At 42.5% G+C, this 19080-nt stretch overlaps 1 protein-coding gene and 1 long non-coding RNA gene across 11 annotated transcripts in view; one reads left to right on the plus strand and one right to left on the minus strand.

The window, feature by feature from the left end:
* LOC119497118 (DNA-binding protein SATB1) overlaps positions 1–19080 on the minus strand; it is a 72453-nt gene that overhangs the window by 27926 nt on the left and 25447 nt on the right. For 8 of the 10 annotated variants that reach the window (XM_037784984.1, XM_037784980.1, XM_037784987.1 and 5 more), the window contains 4 exons: positions 11665–11776; positions 10522–10599; positions 5572–6083; positions 2153–2365 (listed from right to left, as the gene is read on the minus strand). In XM_037784984.1, coding sequence (XP_037640912.1) covers positions 2153–2365; positions 5572–6083; positions 10522–10599; positions 11665–11776 — 915 coding nt within the window. The remainder of the gene's footprint in view (positions 1–2152; positions 2366–5571; positions 6084–10521; positions 10600–11664; positions 11777–19080) is intronic. The other 2 variants (XM_037784983.1, XM_037784989.1) reach the window with 1 other exon arrangement.
* On the plus strand, positions 6373–18524 carry LOC119497120. The gene is made up of 3 exons (XR_005208874.1): positions 6373–7195; positions 8903–8909; positions 18509–18524. It is a non-coding gene; the product is annotated as an uncharacterized LOC119497120 (long non-coding RNA).

Consider the following 19080-nt stretch of genomic DNA (forward strand, 5'->3'; position numbering starts at 1 on the left):
TATGTGTACTTTGATCATTAGAAAATGTGGACACGCCTTTTACACACTAATAGAATAAGAAACACTTTGTTTAAACTCTCTCAGATGTCAGGAGGTTTGTTACACGTGTCTGGATTAAGTCCATGGCACCACTACAAAGACAGAGAGTGAATTAAAGCTTCTTTAAAACACTCCAACCTGTTCTCACACCTGCATACCTGTTCTCAACCCCGACCGCATGCACACACACTCGCACAATACTAACAATAACTTAGGACTAGATCTACTGCTTTGTCATCTGTCTTTTTGTCCAGTAGCATGCTTTCTTCCATCTCCAATATCGAGATTTGAAATTTTTCTTCTCTCTTTTCAGCCATTGGAACTTTTATTTCACAATATTCTGACTCGGTTCAGAGAGTCTTGTTATATCTCTCTGAACCAGAGCAGCTCTGAAGGGAGAAAACTCAATGGGTGGAGCCAACAACAACATTTGTCATTGTGCAAGTTAGCTACTGTAACTAGGAAAAACCTGGATGGTATGCGATGGCCCAGCTGGGTAAAAAAGGTTGTGCATTTGAGGATTTTTCTTCCCCAGACTTGGATTTGGCTTCCCTTTGTAGCGACATAGAGAGTCCCACCACAGCAGATGTGCATCCCTCAGAAACATATAACGACACATCTGGGCTACATGGGCTTTGTGTTTTCATCACATTTCCACCATTGATAGCATATGTTGATAATGGAGAACACGGAGGAAGTGCCAATTTTTTCTTTCTTTATAATGTCAGACACATTTATATTGAGCCAGATATCATGACTTAAATAGCTGGATCTGAAATCGGTGACAATGGGACCGATGTATTCCATTCACCTCTAGGTTTATATACTATATACATTATAGACTGGAATTTTAATTCCTGTTTAAGTTTTGACCAATTTGTTGCTGCATTGAAAAAGTTTACGCTTGAATTGTAATTCCTGTTCATTTGAAGATTTTTACCAAGTTGCTGGTGTACGATTTATTATCTTAATAATAAATAACGATTCAATAAATGTATATCTATGTATTTATTAAGGCTGTCAAGGTTAGCGCGTTAATAACGTGTTAATGCAACTTGCGATTTTTAGGATGTAGCTGTCATACTAGCTTGCTTTAGGTAGCGCTAGATTTTGGCAAGGAAAAACTGGGATGGCCATTTTCAAAGGGGTCCCTGCAGCTGTTGTTGCCTGTTGGGCTGCAGTTTGCCATGTTATGATTTGAGCTTATTTTTTATGCTAAATGCAGTACCTGTGAGGGTTTCTGGACAATAATTGTCATTGTTTTGTGTTGTAAATTGATTTCTAATAATAAATATATACATGTGTTTGCATAAAGCAGCATATTTGTCCACTTTCATGTTCATAAGAGTATTAAATACTTGACAAATCTCCCTTTAAGGTACATTTTGAACAGATGAAAAATGTGTGATTATTGTGCGATTAATCGCAATTAACAATTTTAATGGATCGACAGCCCTAGTATTTATTTGTTACAATTTTGTTTTACAAAGTTAAGAAAGCAATATTTAAGTCAAGCCTGATGTTGCCTTACACATAAAAGAATGATCTATTCCCAGCGTATTATTAAACACTGGTATGGGATCGGTACTCGGTATCGGTCGATACCCAAAGCCCAGGTATTGTGTCGGGACTGAAAAAGTTGGATCGGTGCATTCCTGATTTCAAGTTCTTCTCTCCATGACTGTTCTCTTTTAGCAAGTGAACACAATAATGTCTGACTACTTTGGGTGCATAATAGATGCACAACACTGCGTTATAATGCATGACACATTCATCTAGCGTTGCAGTGGTGCTACGACAATTTATCGGTCAAACCATAAATCAGATCCTACAGCGGCACAACCAGAAAACCTGGATGGTGTATAAATCTGTCTTTACCTCTTGACTTTAAATTATAATGCTACTGCTGGGAACAAACATCTTTGCACATTAAGGTTTATTCCAATTAGTTTAATATGTTTCTGTCTGTAGAGCAGCTCTGCCTCTAAGAAATGTTTGTAAAACTAAAACTCCAGTCTACTAATTAGGTCCTTCTGAGAACCATTCAAAGAAAATATAAGAAGATAATACCACAGGAAAACATGCGCAGGGAAGAATCAAAATCTTTGGTTACCTGTACAGGTCGGCTGGGTGGAGTGCTGATGAGCGGAGGGGCGCCCATCGCCGAGGCCGCCGTCAGGCTGCGCTCCCTCTCCTCCTGATAGATGCGATCGCGCTCAGCCTCCGGCAGCTGCAGGAAGTTCTGCATGGCGCGCAGGTTGACCAGCAGCGACTGGGACGCCGTTTTAGGGTCTTCCTCCTTGCGGAGAATCTCAGACAGCAAGCCCTGCGTGATGGAGTGGTAGGAGGGAGGAGGGAAAGTATAGAGACGAGGTGGTAGAGCAGCCAGCAGAGGGGAAGAAAGACCAGAGCTCCCAGAGAGGGAAACAGTTGGGTGGTGGGGGTCAGGATGGCAGGCGAGAAGGAGAATAATCACATTAGAGGATTCATAAATAAGACAGTAAAGGAGAGCCATGAGTGTAAATGGAGACTCCAATGACAATGGAGATGTGACGCTCTAATACCCACTTCAACTGGAAACTAATACTGCCTTTTAGGGACTCTATTTTTAAACTAGGGCTGGGACGATTCACCTATCTCCTGTTTCACTACTATTATAATACTGGGGTGTCGATTCAATATGTATTGCGATTCGATATTATGATTTATTGCTATTTTTTGTTAACTTTTTTAACCCTAGAACCATGGGGAATAGTTGAATCATACACTTCTAGGGACTTTTACTTTGGAAAATATCTAAATTAATACAGTAAAATGTTTGATTTTCAGCACGTAGTCCTGAAGTCAAATATATCAGTCATTGTCAGGCATTATTTATTCATTTCCCTCACAAATTAGTGGTATTTTCTTTTTAATTTATAATGGACATGTAATGTTTTAAACTACCGGTGACTATAATCAATAAATCTTATTTCCATATATGTATTTTGTATATACAGTTCCTTTTGTTAACACCTTATTTTGAAAACCGGACGTAGTCACACGTGTAGACTTCCGCTAACTTCGCAAAGTCTGTCGCTTTTTCCCACCCCTAGTTTTGTTACTCCACACAGTGTTTCTGTGGAGGCAGGTGGGATCACAAGCTTCTCCTTTGTATACTTCTTCCTTTCTGAGTCTCCTGATTACAACACAGACTCAGCTTTCTCTACAGTCGGCAGTCACTCTCTATCTTCCATCATTATTGTTGTGAAATCACGTCAAGTAAACTTCTCGCCTCCCGCATATCCTCACGAGTCTCGACAGAGCTTTTGTCTTGAAGGAAAAAAATCGAATTCTGTTCTGTCGGTTTGCAGCACTTATCATCGATGTTCATTCTTGGATGACAGAACTACGTCATTGAAACTTTTGCCTGTCCTCATAACACTTTGTTGCGTGTAATTTTTTGCAGATCTTGGACATATTCTTGGAGCCGTATGTTGCTTTAGGTAAGAGCCGCAGCCACTCGCCTGAAATGTGAAAGTCTTATATGGCGGGCAATCAGTGTATCCTCTGTTTGCTTTTCAATAGCGCTCAATTCCATCATTATGAGGCGGCGATGACTCCATTATCAGAGACGTGTGATTGGGCCTTTTCATCAGCTCTTGGCCACACACTGTGCAAACCATCGCTCCGCTTCTCTCACCATCAATAGGTGTGATTTGGTAATAAAACAAGGTGATGGGGAAAACATGTTCATGCTTTTTATTTTTTATTTTGTATTTTTAGAGCATGCAAGTCCTATTGGGAAATAAGTGGAGCTGCAAATATGTGCTTGTCTGACTATTAAAATGTATGTGTCATGTTTAAGAAGGTAGGTCTGTGTATCCGGACGAGTATGAACAGATACTCGCATGAAATCTGACTCGGAGTGACGTTTTTATGGCGAAAGGGACTGAACTTAACGTAAACAAGTATTCAGGGGAAATCCTAAGTTATGTGTGTGTGTCTGCATTCTTCAGTGTGTGCATGCTTATCATTCTTCGCCATCCACCCTTCCTGTCTTATCTCTTTTGGTCAATCAGTTTCCTCTCTCCCCCCTCCACCCAAAAAAGCCTCAGTTCCTCCCCTCCGTCTCCTCTGATCCACCTCCAGCATCGAACAGCAGCCCCTTCGTGTCACTACTCGACACCCCCTCCCCTCCCGCCCCCCTTTTATTAACACAGACTCATGGAAAAAAATACACATGCCTAATAAATAATCCTCCAAAGGCAAACTCTCCAACGGCACATCGGGCTAATTCCTCATATCAGCCACAGATAAGACTCTGTTTGTGTGGGAGCTCACACAAAAACTGTCTGCATATAACACACACACACACACACACACACACAGACACACAGACACACACTTATGTTTGGGGTTGCTGTACGTTCTAATTCTAATAGATCCTTATCAGTTTCTGTTTTTTTTTTTCTTTTTCATACACAGCGACTTCAAAGCAAATGGAGTTGTAATGAGGTTTGCTGTCACCTCCTTCCACCCCCCATCTAATACACACAGTACGTCTTAAGACATTATCGCTGCCTCCTCTGTGTGTGTGTGTGTGTGTGTGTGTGTGTGTGCATTTCCTTTTCAAACAGGTTGCTGGTGTGGAAGCTTAGACAGTGAGGGAAACACTTTAAGTGTTTACGTGCAGTTTGATTTTAAAAGCGGGAATGTTAGAAAACTTAAGATGACATTTTTGGATGGACTGTTCAGTTACACCGTGTAACTTTAGTGTTTTTAAAGGTACGCTGAAGTGACCGACTGGGGCATAAAATTAAATAAAAAAATAGTTTAAAATAAAATTATACAAAAAAATGTATTAAATTAAATCTTCAATCAACCTTCAATCAGTACTGGATGCTATCCATGGTAACTGTCAATACTAGGGGTGCAAAGGATCACAAAACTCACGGTTCGGATCGGATCACGGTTTTGATCAAATAACAAACATAACTTTAAAAAATGCCCCGATCACGTTTTTTTGCCGCAGAACTCTTGGCATTAATAGTTCTTATGATGCATTATAAGCTGTTTAGAGCTAGTGTTAGGAAGTTAAACAGGTCATAATTTCCTCTCTATTATCTCTTTTATATGGCTGTAAAAACATCTCCTTCAAATTACTGGATGTATTTAAGTTTCTTGCCAAAAACTACATTTTACAAGACTACACTTGAACAGTTCATGATAACGTTAGAATGTATCTTCACCCCATACTCATTTTTACTGAATGGAAACGCACCATAATGTAACTCGATGGAACCTGTGTGCATTAGCTGTTAGCTACGGCGCTGCCAATGTTACAAGCTCCCGTCGATTTCTACACGGATTTCTTTTTCACATCATTATCAGGGATTGGCGACTAGAACGCGTTAATGCTGATCTCCCGATCATATATTTTTAGCGAATATACGTCCAATAACGACACTAAAACTTTGAGATTTGGGAACTTTGAGAAGTCACTTTTTGTTGATTTAAAGTCATTCTAACCCATCCATCTTCCCTCCTTACCTGGGTTCTGTTGAAGGCCACACGGGCGAAGACGGCCTGTGAGATGCCGGCCCGCTTCAGCTCGTCCCTCACCCACTGGTAAATCTCGACGGACACCTCTGTATTTGACGACACCTGTGGCTCCATGGGCTTGGTGTGGGAGTTGCGGCTCACAGGTGGGTGATTGAGATACTGCTGCGACAGGGACTGCTGCGCCAGCAGCCGGTTCACTGCATACTGCTGGTTGAGGATCTGTGCCATCACAAGCTGCTGGTTGACCAGCTGGGGGCTGATGGGCGTGGACACCAGGCCCGGGTGGTGCATGCCGGGAAGCTGCGGCTGTCGGCCGCCAGTCTGGCCACTGTGCGGCGGCGGAGCGTGGGCCATCGGGGGCACCGGCGAGGAAGGAGTCTGCTCTGCCGTGCTGCCGGGGATGGGCTGCTGCTGCTGGGAGAAGCCCAGGTGGTTGTGGTTGTGGTTGTGGCTGTGATTAGAGCCGGGTGGAGAGAGGTCGGACAGGCCATCCATCTCTGCTGGAGGAAGGGGGAGAAAAATGAGCAACGAGGGCAAAAGTGGAGGTCAGAAGAGACAGTGATGGTAAAAAAAGACGAGGTCAGTTATTGTTCAAGTCTACCTCAAACAGCACAAAGAAAACACAGGAGTGAATGTAGAAGAGAGGAAAAACCTTCACTTCAAGTGCTGGAGAATTCAAAAAATGTAAAACTTAATCTCAAAACTGTCAGTTTAAAGTCATAACAAAGTCTCATAGCCTGCTCTGCATCGGATCAAACTTTAACCTCAAGAGAATCTTTGCCTGTCGGCTGTTTACTTTCATGACCTATGAGAACGGAAAACATGTTTGCAGTCAGCACATATTCCTATCTAGAAACCACTAACAGAAATATACAGGGGTTTGTTTTGCTGGTAAATATATATATAAGATGGAAACTCAGATAAAAGAGCTTCATTGTGTTTGACCTGCATCTTCCACAAGACATGCCTTCAAAATTAAGTTCAGAATGTCTGTGGCCTCATCATGTGAAAAAAAAAAAAAAATCTTGGAGAGACAGTGGAGTGTGTGTAAGTGTAGGTACAGGATTAGTGTGTGTGTGTGTGTGTGTGTTTGTGTCCACAAAAGCAGAAGCAATGCTGATGAATCTGATTCTCTCAAAAGACAGATCCTTAATTCTAAAATAAGGAACACCAGCGAGCCAATAGGACATTTTTAGGAGAGGATGGTCTAAACATAAATGTAGGGAGCAGTGATCAGAGACAGGAGGAGTACATTGGAGCGTGCAGTGTGTAACCTTGTCTGAGTGTACTAAAACAGACAGGACTTGAACTGTCTATAAAACAGAAAATAATGTGCCGTCATTTAATGGCGTTTTGGAGATTTTTGTGGCATCTCTTGCTTTGGGAATCTTTAAGTCCATAATGGCTGCTAGGGAATATTTTAAGACAGGTTTAAATTATGTGCTTAGAGGATGAAAACAATGATTTAACATTCAAAGTACTACCCACAGCAAAGTGAACGAGCATTTGGAGCAGCTGAATGTTTTCAGGTTTCCGCCTCTCTTTAAGGAATCCACATATGCTGAGGATTTTTTAGCGTGCACGATGCCGACTGACTGAGTGAGGGGGCAGCGTTTAAGAATTCATACGGATGGCAACATTAACACCTTAGAAGTGTGCTGCGGCCTCCACATCCCACAGAAAAAGCATCGTATGAGATTGTGAAAAGCGTAAATTGCTGTTATGGGGAAGAGAGAGAGAGGGGGGGGGGAGGAGGGGTCTTCAACAAGCTGAATTTTTCAGCAGATGAAAGATTAAGTGCATGGATGTTTTCCAAAAATACCCACAATAATCGTGTGTTTGAGCTGCCTGTTTCTTAACTGTCAGCAAGCACAAAACACCCGGCCAAGACGGGTCTATTGAGCGTTTGTCGAAAACAAATGATGTGGGGGGAAAAACAAAACAAAAAAAAAATCTTGGTAATAATCACATCTCTTCCCATAATCCCTGGCATTCCCTGGCTCTGATGGTATGGCGTGTCTATTCACTCATATGTGAATGTGTGTGTGTGTGTGTGTGTGCATATGCTCGCTCGCACAGACTGCTGGGGGGCATGCTCACAACACACAAACACACAGGCACACGGAGGCATTTCCATGCAAATTGAAAAGAGAAGGGGTGACAGAAGAGCATGGCAGGCCCTGGGAGAAAAAGGCTGCCACAGAAGCGGGAGTCCTCGTGTGGAATCCTGCCACAAAAGAGCCCCGGATTAAACACACAATGGGAATGGGATGTGGGCTGAGGGAGGGAGGGAGTGTGTGAGTGAGTGAGAGACAGAGGGAATGAGAAAGAGAGACATACAAAGTGACCCAACTCTCTCTCCTGTGCTGGCTTCCCTGCACTAGCGTTGCCACCTCAAAAGAAGAGACACCACATTTCGCTGGCGGCCGGTACCGCCACTTCAGCTGGCAGAGCAGCTTGCCAGTACCTGTGACCAGGTACTTATTCCCCTTGACTTCAGGCTCAAACTGCCTGCTAAACGCAGTGTGGCGAAGTAAATGCAGAGTCACATTTGACGCCACTGCCAAAGCGCAAAGGGATGACCGTGCCACTCTCTCTTCCAGCCTTCAAAACTTGGCATTTCACCAGCTCTTTCTCTTCCTGCCATTTGTGGCCACGCACAGCAGACAGCAGCCCGTCATGAATATTGAGGTCGGGGGGGATTTGTCGCGGGCGTGCGGCGGGCACCTGAAGCTTGTGTGCCAAGGTTTTGTGTCTAATATGGTACATGGGTGCAGGAGCTTGTGTGAGATGTTATCGCTGTTTCTGTGTACGTATACGTTGGTGGTGTTGTTCTTATCAGGATTTGATGTCCCCACAGAGAGCGACCTTAAAAACCTTTAAAATAAACTGTTCAGCAGTTTTAAAGTCAAAAGGTTGTAGTGTTTTAATGTACTCTAGTGGAAAAGTGATGTTATCTTCGAGCCCCTGAGCGTCTTTAGCTTCTGTACGGTGACATATCCCCCAGTGAAACGGAATATTTGAGCCGTATGCAGTCACAAGAGGGATTTAAATCAACTCCTTCGCATTTGATTGGATAGCTAAAAAGTGGGCGGGCTTTGAGTTTAGCACGATATGGCGCAACAGTGGACCCGCAGCTCACACACACTTGTGTTGCTAAAAGTTGCGGTTTGATTGATGGATGGATATCATATTATTGGTGGAAATTGGTGGGTACTAGCTTACGTAATCACACGTCATATTTTGTTTACAGGAAGAAAAGATGATTTGAAAGAAATTGATTTTTTTGTAATTTTATTTTGCATTTATTGTTAAATAGGTGCACAGTATGACCGGGGAAGTGATCTAAAAGGGATAAAAAGGCATTTTTCATTTCATCCAGACTTTAAGGGTGTGACCATGATGTTGGCGTCATTTTAAAAGTTAATAGGTTGAGAGGGTGAAGGAAGGATTATTTCCAAATTCCACATACAGTATGAGCTAACAAAGTAAATAAGTCATTTTTCATTTTAATGTGACTTTAAAGTGCTATTTGGTTTTCGGATTAAGATAAAGATTTTAATTGAGATTCATAGTTTAGGCAGTAAGTTTAGGTATTAAGGAAGGAATGTAGCTCCTCACAAGTTAGACAAATCAGTGTGTGTGTGTGTGTGTGTGTGTGTTAATGTACTTTTGTCCCAAATCTATAACAATGTGTTCACAAAGTCACATTATGGCGATAAAGCCTGTCCATGCAAAGTAAAGCACTACATTTTAGGTTTAAAAGCTTGTTTTTCATCAAGGTTAGGTTTAAGGATGGAATGTCATGAGAACCGATTTCTCATTTCTCACTTCGGTACCAAGTCAATGCCATAATTCTGAAAATGTGACATACTTGTTTTTCTACTGTACCGTAGTTACTCTCAGGACTCGAGACTAACGGCATCCCGTTATCTTGGGTACGATAGAAAATGCTTTTGGGACGCAGCAAACTCACTAACGCTACTAATGCTACATTGTGAATAACAAACAACAGACGAGTTGAAATCGGCAGGATGAGAGCTAGTTAATGTTAGCTGTTAGCTCCGTGAGGGACTGTGCTGCTTACCGGCTGCTAACAGTTAACGTTAACTAGCTCTCATCCTGCCGATTTCAACACGAGAGGTGCCACTGATTTACATTATGATGCGTTCAGGCTCTATTCAGTTTGTTTGCAAGGTTCGGCACGCAAGGTTCGGCACGCATGGTTCAGCACGCATGTGTACCACGGATTAATTACACAGTTTAACCATCACAGTCTGAAATAAAGTTTTACTGCCGATTGTAATCGGACGATATTCAGTAAAAATATGCGATCGGGAAATCTGCATTAACGCTTTCTAGTCGCCGATCTCTAATAATGATACATTGTGAACAAGAAGGAGGAGAGCTAGTAATGTTGGCAGCAGCAGAGCAGCTCAGAGGTTACATCGAGTTACATTATGGTGCGTTCAGGCTCTATTCGGTAAAAAATGAGCGATGGTAAATTCTAACATTATGATGTGTTCAAATGTAATCTTGTAAAATGTAGTTTTTGGCGAGAAACTTCATTAAATCCAGTTGTTTGAAGGAGATGTTTTCACAGCAATATAAAATAGATAATAGAGAGGGAAATATGACCTGTTTAACGTCCTAATAAAAACCAGTACGCAAACGGTAATAAAGGAGTGGATGTTGAGGTACATGGGATTTATTGTTTCGCTTTTCATTTTTACCGTGGTATCGAAATGGAATCCTGGAGTTTCACTGGTATTAGTATCGACTACTAATTTCTGGTATCGTGACATCACTAGTTTAAGGTTGGGTTTAAGTGTGTAGTGGTCATGGTTAAGGTTATGGTAAGTCTCAAAGGAATTCATTTATGTCAATGCAATGTCCTCCAAAGGGTGTGTTTGTGTGTGTGCCTATGTTGCGACATACCTAGTTGGTTGGCACGCGGGCTCTCACGGAGGACACACGTCCCCAAGTAGCCCTCCAGCTGGGACGGTTGGCGCATGCCTGCACAGCCGGATGGTAGAGCACGCACACACACACACACACACACACAGAAACAGAGTTATGAGAAGACAAACACAGGGTTAAGGCTTCCTACAGTACGTCTCTCCCACTCCAGCTATGCAGAAATATGACATTTAAAACACCGGCATCACCGAGGCCATACTAGCAGCTGCAGTCGCCCCATTTTTTTTAAGGAAAATAAAACCAGATAGAGAACAATTGTGACAGAAAATGTGTAGGAGTATGCAAGAGGAATACACAAGTACAGCAGGTCTGAAGTAAATAATGTTCTCAGCATATGTTGCCACTTTAAGAGAAGAAAAAAAAACATCAGATAAGATATGATCACAACACGCTATTTGCATGAAGCCTGTGAAAACATTTTGATATAATATCTCATCTGTCATCACTGCCGAGCAGTAGCGCACTGGCAAAGAAAAAAAAGATTGTTCACCAGATTGTTAAAGCTAATATCTCAACATTACACTGCCTTATGAGCCTCGCAACCGAGTGGTGTTCTGCTTAATCAAAAGACATAAAAAATACAGCGGAATTGTATCTGCAGATGGGGTGCTACTAGTATCACATAACCTCATTTCCTGGCGGGTCAAAGGGGATTTCTTTTTTGGAGATAATATAAAGCATGCGTTGTTAGAGGGTTGATAAGAAAATCTAATTGAATTTCAGACTAGGCGGTGGCCGGTTGAAATCATTGCTGCCTTTTGTTCATGGAACAGTAAAGCGTTATAGTCACTCACAAACAAAAAATAAAAACAGTCAGAGGCCTCAATTTGGCTCTTGCATTAGTGTTAGTTAAAGCAATAATGGATAAATCAAAGATAACACTGTGCTCAACTGCAAAACAGCGCGGAGTAATCTTGAATTATTAGATAACAAGATAAAAATGTATTTCTGCTTCATGCAACAGCAGGAAGACAAAGAGGCGGTTGGTTCGGGAACATATTGTAATGGCGACTGGTGTGTATGTGTGTGTGTGTGTGTGTGTGTGTGTGCAAAGAGACAAAAGTGTGAGCGCCATACTTTGCGCCCCTCCGTTTTGCTTACCCATCATATCTTTTGTCTTCTTGAAATGTTTATACCAGCGCCCAAATTCCTGACACTTCGCCGCCGACACATTTGCATAGTAAGTGCTGTTCACAATGGAGGAAATCATACTCTGAAAGAGAGAGATTGATTGAGAGGAAGAGAGAGCGAGAGAGAGACTTTAGATTCTCATTGTGGAAAATGCAGACATAATATTAAAGCTTGTGAAACATGCAGTAACACTGTAGCTTGTCAAAACAAATAAAAGATAGGGACACGGTAAAACCCAGCACTAAAAAAAAGCCAACTGAAAAGTATCAGACATGCAGTCATTTTGGATCTCGTCTTCTAAAGGTAAAACAAATTAAATCAAGCAAAGGTTTAATCTGTTCTTTTTTATCAAATGCCGTTGAGTTTGTCTGAAGTTTTTTTTTTCATTTCAGAGTGGGTAAATTATAAGGTCAACTGAGTCTGTTGACATCAAGAGCAGGCGGCAGGAAATATATTTACCTTCAAAAGGAAAGATGATAGTGGCTTATTGAATATCAGCATCTGGGGAGTCGGGCGATGTAAACAGATAAACCTCTTTTATTTTTCCGCTCTTTATTTACACAATCTGTTAAAGACAACCACTTCAAGCACATCGAGGGCCGCACCGAGCGTGTCGTTCTCCGACGCACGTGTGCTCCCATCTCGCCCCTTTACAGTCGATTCTTTGCCCTCTCTACATTTACTTCAACCGCCCTCCTTCGCCTCAGAAAAACAAAGAGGCGATATTTTTCTTTCCCTTCCAGTTTCATTAAAATGAATGTTTTAACACCTTGCCGGCCTCCGGGCGAATAGCGAGGTTGGTGCAGGAGAAATTGTTTTTGATTGTTATAAATATTCAAAAGAACCAAACCATCTGTTTTCAAATTACAGGTATGCCATCTTTATCATTTTCTATAATATATGCGCTTGGAGGATGGCGGGGGGGAACCTTCTGGCAGAGCAGCATGGAGGTACGAGCACAATGAACGGGAAGAGGGTGATTCTGGTTCTCCAGCTTTTCTGCACAAAAGGAGGGTAAAAGGATGGCAGCTGTGTCGTCAGAGAGGTCGATCGAACTCTGAACTCCTGACCTCTCTATTAAAGCTGTGTGCACGTTATCTAACAAACGTCCAACCAGGCCACACCACAAAGCTTTAGACGTGGCATAAATACGAGCAAAAAGTTCCTAAAAGACCAAGATGGACATGTTTCCTCTGTCAAACAGTAGCAGGGAGGTTGAACTAAAGCTGGTCAGCTGATTTAACCAGCTTTATGTGATACTTCCTCCTACAAACAGTTACAGGATGGACGTTTGTGGCCAATAGAGTGCTGCAGGAATGAGTCATAAAACCCCAAAATAAGTTTTTAATATATATATATTCGATATTTTAGCACTTCCGGTTCCCTCGTCTCGAAGTCAATGGGTTTTTTGAATGGGTTTTTAGTAGGCTGTCAAAGTTAACGTGATCACCACTATTTTCTGCAACGCTTTAACGCAACTTGCGATTTGTAGGTTGTAGCGGGCTCAATTTAAAAGCTACAGTGAAGAAACTGGTATATATGAAACTAGAAAATCTAAGGAATCCATTGGTACCAACTATGTCATACTAGCTTGTCGCAAAAGGGGCTAAATAACGGTCCAAAGTTACGCTAAATTTTGGCGAGAAAAAACTGGCATGGCCATTTTGCTAAAGATATGTGAATGAAAATGGGTTCTATGGTTACCCACGAGTCTCCCCTTTACAGACATGCCCACTTTATGATAATCACATGCAGTTTAGGGCAAGTCATAGTCAAGTCAGCACACTGACACACTGACAGCTGTTGTTGCCTGTTGGGCTTCAGTTTGCCATGTTATGATTTGAGCATATTTTTTATGCTAAATGCAGTACCTGTGAGGGTTTCTAGACAATATTTGTCATTGTTTTGTGTTGTAAATTGATTTCCAATAATAAATATATACATACATTTGCATAAAGCAAGCATATTTGCCCACTCCCATGTTGATAAGATTATTAAATACTTGAACAGATAAAAAATCTGTGATTAATTTGCGATTAATCACGATTAACTATGGACAATCATGCGATTAATCGCAATTAAATATTTTAATCGATTGGCCATTGGCTCTTTGTCGAGGGGAACTAGGGCGATGCTAACTTCCTGGTTGGCCTATGTCATCCCTGCACCACTCTATGACAAGACACATGAGTTCATAAAAGCAAGAGTTCTCAAAGACATTGACTGTGCTAGATGCCAAGTCTTAAAATGCAACTACGAGGAAACAAAAGCAATTCAATGTTGAGGGAAAAGTTCAACAAAAGTCACAAAAGACTCCACTAATCATCACGGACGTGACTCTCAACATACCTGCTTGTACCAGGTAGAAACGTGGTTGCACTTTGTTCTGCCCATTTAGCAGTTGGGTGGGAATTTGTGCAAACCCAGCTGTGGTGCATCATGCCACCATGGTTAAAAAACAGGAGGGTGAAGAGGTCTGCATTTGGACTTGCGCGGTATAACAAAGCAGTCTTTAATAGATCTGCTGAAAAGCCTTCATTCAATGAAAGCCCTGATAGAGTTCAGGTTAGGGTGAGGAAGTCAGAATTGGCCTTTTAATGGGTCATACATTAATGCATGAAGCAGCTCCTTCTTTTGGATTTATTATCGGCATCAGGAAATAGCAACTGCATACTTCTATGGTCTTCAAATGATAATTCCTGTTTATTCATTATGATAAGCCAGTGTAAATCAGAATGAATGGTTTTGTTCTTGATTTACTGCCTTGGGGGAACAAAAAAATATATGGGCTGACGACTGTTAGAGCAGCACATTCCAGTTTAACCTGGTTCTGGTAGCCAACTCCCAAGCCAAAGCTCCATCTAAAAAAAGATGTATTTAAAGTAAGAAGAGTTCTCCTTTACATCGGTGGGATAATGAACTCCTCTCCTCCAGCCTGCCATGTTTTATTTACAGTATATCTGGGCTAAGGCGGCTCCAGGCAACAAACAAGAGACCTGCAGAAGACGGTGTGCCTTTCTCTCTCTCTCTCTCTCTCTTTCCCATATTTCTCTCTATCTCTCTCGCTCCCTCTTTCTCCGCCATCTTTGACACAGATGTTCTAATAAACGCTCCTCATTAATCAGCCCTCTCCCTCAATACATCACTCTACCTCTCACAGGGGGCCCCGCGTGTATGTGTGAACGAAACAATACACACACACACACACACACCTATTCTCTCTCTCGCTCTCCCCGCTGCTCTGTCACACACACATGCATACGCACTAAGTGAAATCAAGCAGATAACCAGAGCCTCTGCTGCCACTGCGGTGCCAGCAGGAGGGCTGTGCTAGGGCTTGTCAACAGGTAGCATGGCTGTGTGTGTGCGTGCGTGCCGGCGTGCACGAGCCAGTGTGTGTGTGTGCATGTGTGTGGACCCTTTAAGTGATAGCCATCTGCAGCACAGAGAGCTTATCAGCAAGACCAGGAAGTGGCACTGGGCTACTATCGGTCCCCAACATCTACTCTACTCCCCATCATGGGAGACAGGAAGAGAGTGTGTGTGCATGTGTGTGTGTGTGTGTGTACGTGTGTGTGTGTAAGAGAATAGCGGTGCAGCAGGCAGGTACTGTAGGCACCCAGCTGCCAGCGTTAGAGTGTGGTGCACACACTGGCAAATGCAAACACACACAAAGTACAACCCCTGCAGACAAACACACACGGTGCAGTCGCACAAATGCACACATGCAGATTAACACACATGCACGTTACACAATTAAACACACACACGCACACACATTCCAACTTAGCCTGATGTCTTGAATCAGCTGGGGAAAACGCACATCCCATTTGCAACACTGTTCCTTGTCTCTCACCAGCATCTAACACAGCTCAATTATGGCACATATCCACCTCAACTGGGATGACCCCCCCTCCACCTCCCTTCAATCTAACACACACACACAAACACATATATATACACACACGCACACACACACACTGGCAGCCAGGTTGCCCCTATGGCTGTCGAGGTGGTTGAAGGCCTGCAAAGATGGCATTTTGATGACTATTTGCTGCTACGCAACGCAGCAGCTGGTGCATCAGGGGCCGCCCAGTGAGAGTAAGCAGGGGGTGGGCAAGAAGAGGTGGTGGCAATGGGAATGTGAGTGGGGTGATGTGGTAGTGGGGGGGGGGGATCTCGTTTGTTGCCATAGTTTCTGCGAACATGGGCAAGGGGGCTAAGCTTGGCAGAGAGAAAAAATAATAAGCCTGATTGCGGCAGGAATCGGGTGAAGTTTTATTTCGGCGATGCTTCTCCAAGCTGTGACTCTTTACGCTTCAGGTCAGAGTCAGTTCCTCTAGTGGAATGACAATGGCCATGAGTGAATACATTTGCTCTCTCTGAGTTTCCTCATGCCATTTGTAGCCCGAACACACAAAGCATGACTCCCCTTCTACAAAAGAATCAAACTAAATGTTTGACAAGACCCCGGACAAAAGCAGCATTTCACAAAATAACCCCCCACCGCCCTCCCCTCTCTGCTCTCCTCCCCCTCTCTCTCGCTCTCTCTTCAGAGCTCTGTTCAGAGGTGGGCTAATTCTCTTTCACTCACTCGCTGTGATTCCCTCATCTGTTAACCTCTCTCCTTTCGGGTCTGGGATTACGCAGCAGAATATCAAGGAAACACTAATCCTAAAAAGGTGCCAATCTTCTGTTCCCTCCTGCAACGCCCCCTTTCTCCTCCCACTTTTTTTTTTTGGTCAACTCAGAAAACCTCAGAGGGCGGGCCAAAATGCTTCCTGTGCGTCTCACCTTGTCAGCGTGGTGACATCACCGGTCACAGGGCAGAGAGTTCATGTATATCGAGGCAATGTGGGGACGTCCCTCAATCCTGATAACCGGTCCACTAAACCAGTTGGGTTTAGGAGGAACAAACCACCGCTCTACGGGTGTAGCAGGCCACATGAAACCCCACAGAGTAACAGATGTCAAACACCATCATGGCATAGAACAGAGCAGATACATGGACACCGTCAGGGTAAAGTCACTACATAGCAACGCTGCCAGTTTCTCTTTAAATCACATAAAAACTGGATATGCATTTGAAGTTTACTTCCTTAAAAACAGACATGGCAATAAAATAAATAAAATTAAGTCAAGGCAAAATGTAATAAACACTAAATGCGTTTTAAAAAGAAAGGCTTAGAACATATGATTTATATGTGATATCTGTGCTTTACAGTAAGTACTGAGTGTTTATACTATATCAGGAAAAATCTGACAGTAATCAAATTTGGTTTCACTTGTACAGTTGAGCATTCTTTTGATTCTTCTGGGTTTAACTATTTACTAGGAGGGATGCACAACAATGAGGAATATAACGGTTTAAGTGTTTGCAGTGACTGAAGCTACCAAGAATCTCGGGATGCAACGATACCGGATCGGATATCAGGCTGATACTGACTCAAATAGCTGGATCAGGTATCGTGACAATGGGGCCGATCTATTCAATATATACAGTACTATATACATTATATACTTGAATGTTAATTGCTTTTTAAGTTTTGACCAATTTGTTGCTGCATTAAAAACATTTTCACTTGAATTGTAATTCCTGTTAATTTTGGTGCAAGTTGCTGGTGTACGATTTATTATTTTAATAATATGATGTTTAAGCCCAGCCTGAGCCTCACACATAAAAGACTGATCCCAGTCACTTCCACACAGTGAGGCATACATCTTATTAATTAAACACTGGTATCGGATCGGTACTCGGTATAGAGTGCTACAGGAATGAGTCTAAAACCCGGAAATGAGTTAGCATTTTAGCACTTCCGGTTCCCTCGTCTGGAAGTCAATGGGTTTTTAGTTAGATGCCTTAAATAAGGTCTGTGGTTAACACATGATTTTAACGTTTTGTTCTATAATATCAATATAAAATACGTCAGCAAATATCCCACTTGTGAATTTTGTGTGTTAAAAAAGACGGTTGCTAACAAGCGGCTAAATGAGACTACTGAACATCATCACACCGACTCGTCCGCCTTTACAGCCTCGTTGTGCACACTCGCTCTCATGCGACCGTGGTGTAGTTCGTTTATAGCTTAACGTTAGCTTTTTACTTCTGGCGATTGCATTTACACTTCAAAAATCATAAAAGTGGTGTATTCATTTGTGAAGATTATCTTGCTGAACAAAATGTGTAAGAATCATAAACTTGCGTTTGCCACAGAGTTTATTTTCTGCAATAATCCAAAACCCGATGGAACAATCCCATCGGCTTGTTGTCGAGGGAACCCAGGGCGATACTAACTTCCTGGTTGATCTACAAAATGACGTCATCCCTGGAACACTCTATTAGTGATGTCAAAAATATTGAAGTATTTATACATATTGATACTGAATATTTGAAACGGTTTCAATACTCATTTTCTGCAGTATGATACATGGGTACCAGCTGCACTTTCTACAAGTTGACTTGCACACCGATGTTTATCTTTTAATAAAAATCTCAAATTTGATGCCCTCAATGTTTTTTTTCAAGGTATTGTATCGAAGTTAGAAATTACAGTATTGCAGCAACACTGCTAAGTATCGGCTGCTACCCAAAGCCCAGGTATCGGTATCGGCAATAAGAAAGTCGGATCGATGCATCCCTCCAAAAATCTACAATGGCTGCCGATATTTCCTGTTTGACAGTAAACGTAAGACCATTTAATTCCATTTAAATCTGAATTTAGGACCAAATTGGTTGTTAAAATACAAACAAGACAGAAAGAAACAGATTCTGTTCAAGATATTTCCAGGACCTTCTTTCATCCTCACTGGAAAGCTAAAACAATCTTCAGTTTAATTTGAGACTAGTTTGAAAATAGCGAATGTGTGTCTGAGGAAGATTGTGTGTGCCTGTGTGTTAGATCCTCTGAGCTAGCGCGTGCTCTCTTCTGAGCCGTCTTCACATATGGACCGTAAACAGGGTGATTACCAGACCGGGCTGGGCTCCGCCTGAACGCCACCCAGGGACTCTTTACATCATCAGCGCACTGCTCATGCCCGGCTAAACACACAAACACACACACACACACTGAGACACAGCCGATCACACACACACACACACATATGTACACACACGCAGCGCAAATGAGGGTCTCCAGGTGACCATACGGTGGCCTGGGAGGAGAGCTGGCTTCACGCTGAAGGCACCTACGCACACGCTTGGATCTAAATACACACACGCATGCAAAACACAAATAACACTTTCACATACGCGTCCCGTGCGTTGATATACATCTCACAAACATACTCGAGCGAGTACACACAGAAGCACACATATCTCCTCGCAGTGTAACACACACACTCAGACACATTATTGGCCCTTGTGAGAGATATACTGCCGTTTCATTC

The sequence above is a fragment of the Sebastes umbrosus genome, chromosome 11 (assembly GCF_015220745.1).
Source record: "Sebastes umbrosus isolate fSebUmb1 chromosome 11, fSebUmb1.pri, whole genome shotgun sequence".
Lineage (NCBI taxonomy): Eukaryota > Metazoa > Chordata > Actinopteri > Perciformes > Sebastidae > Sebastes > Sebastes umbrosus.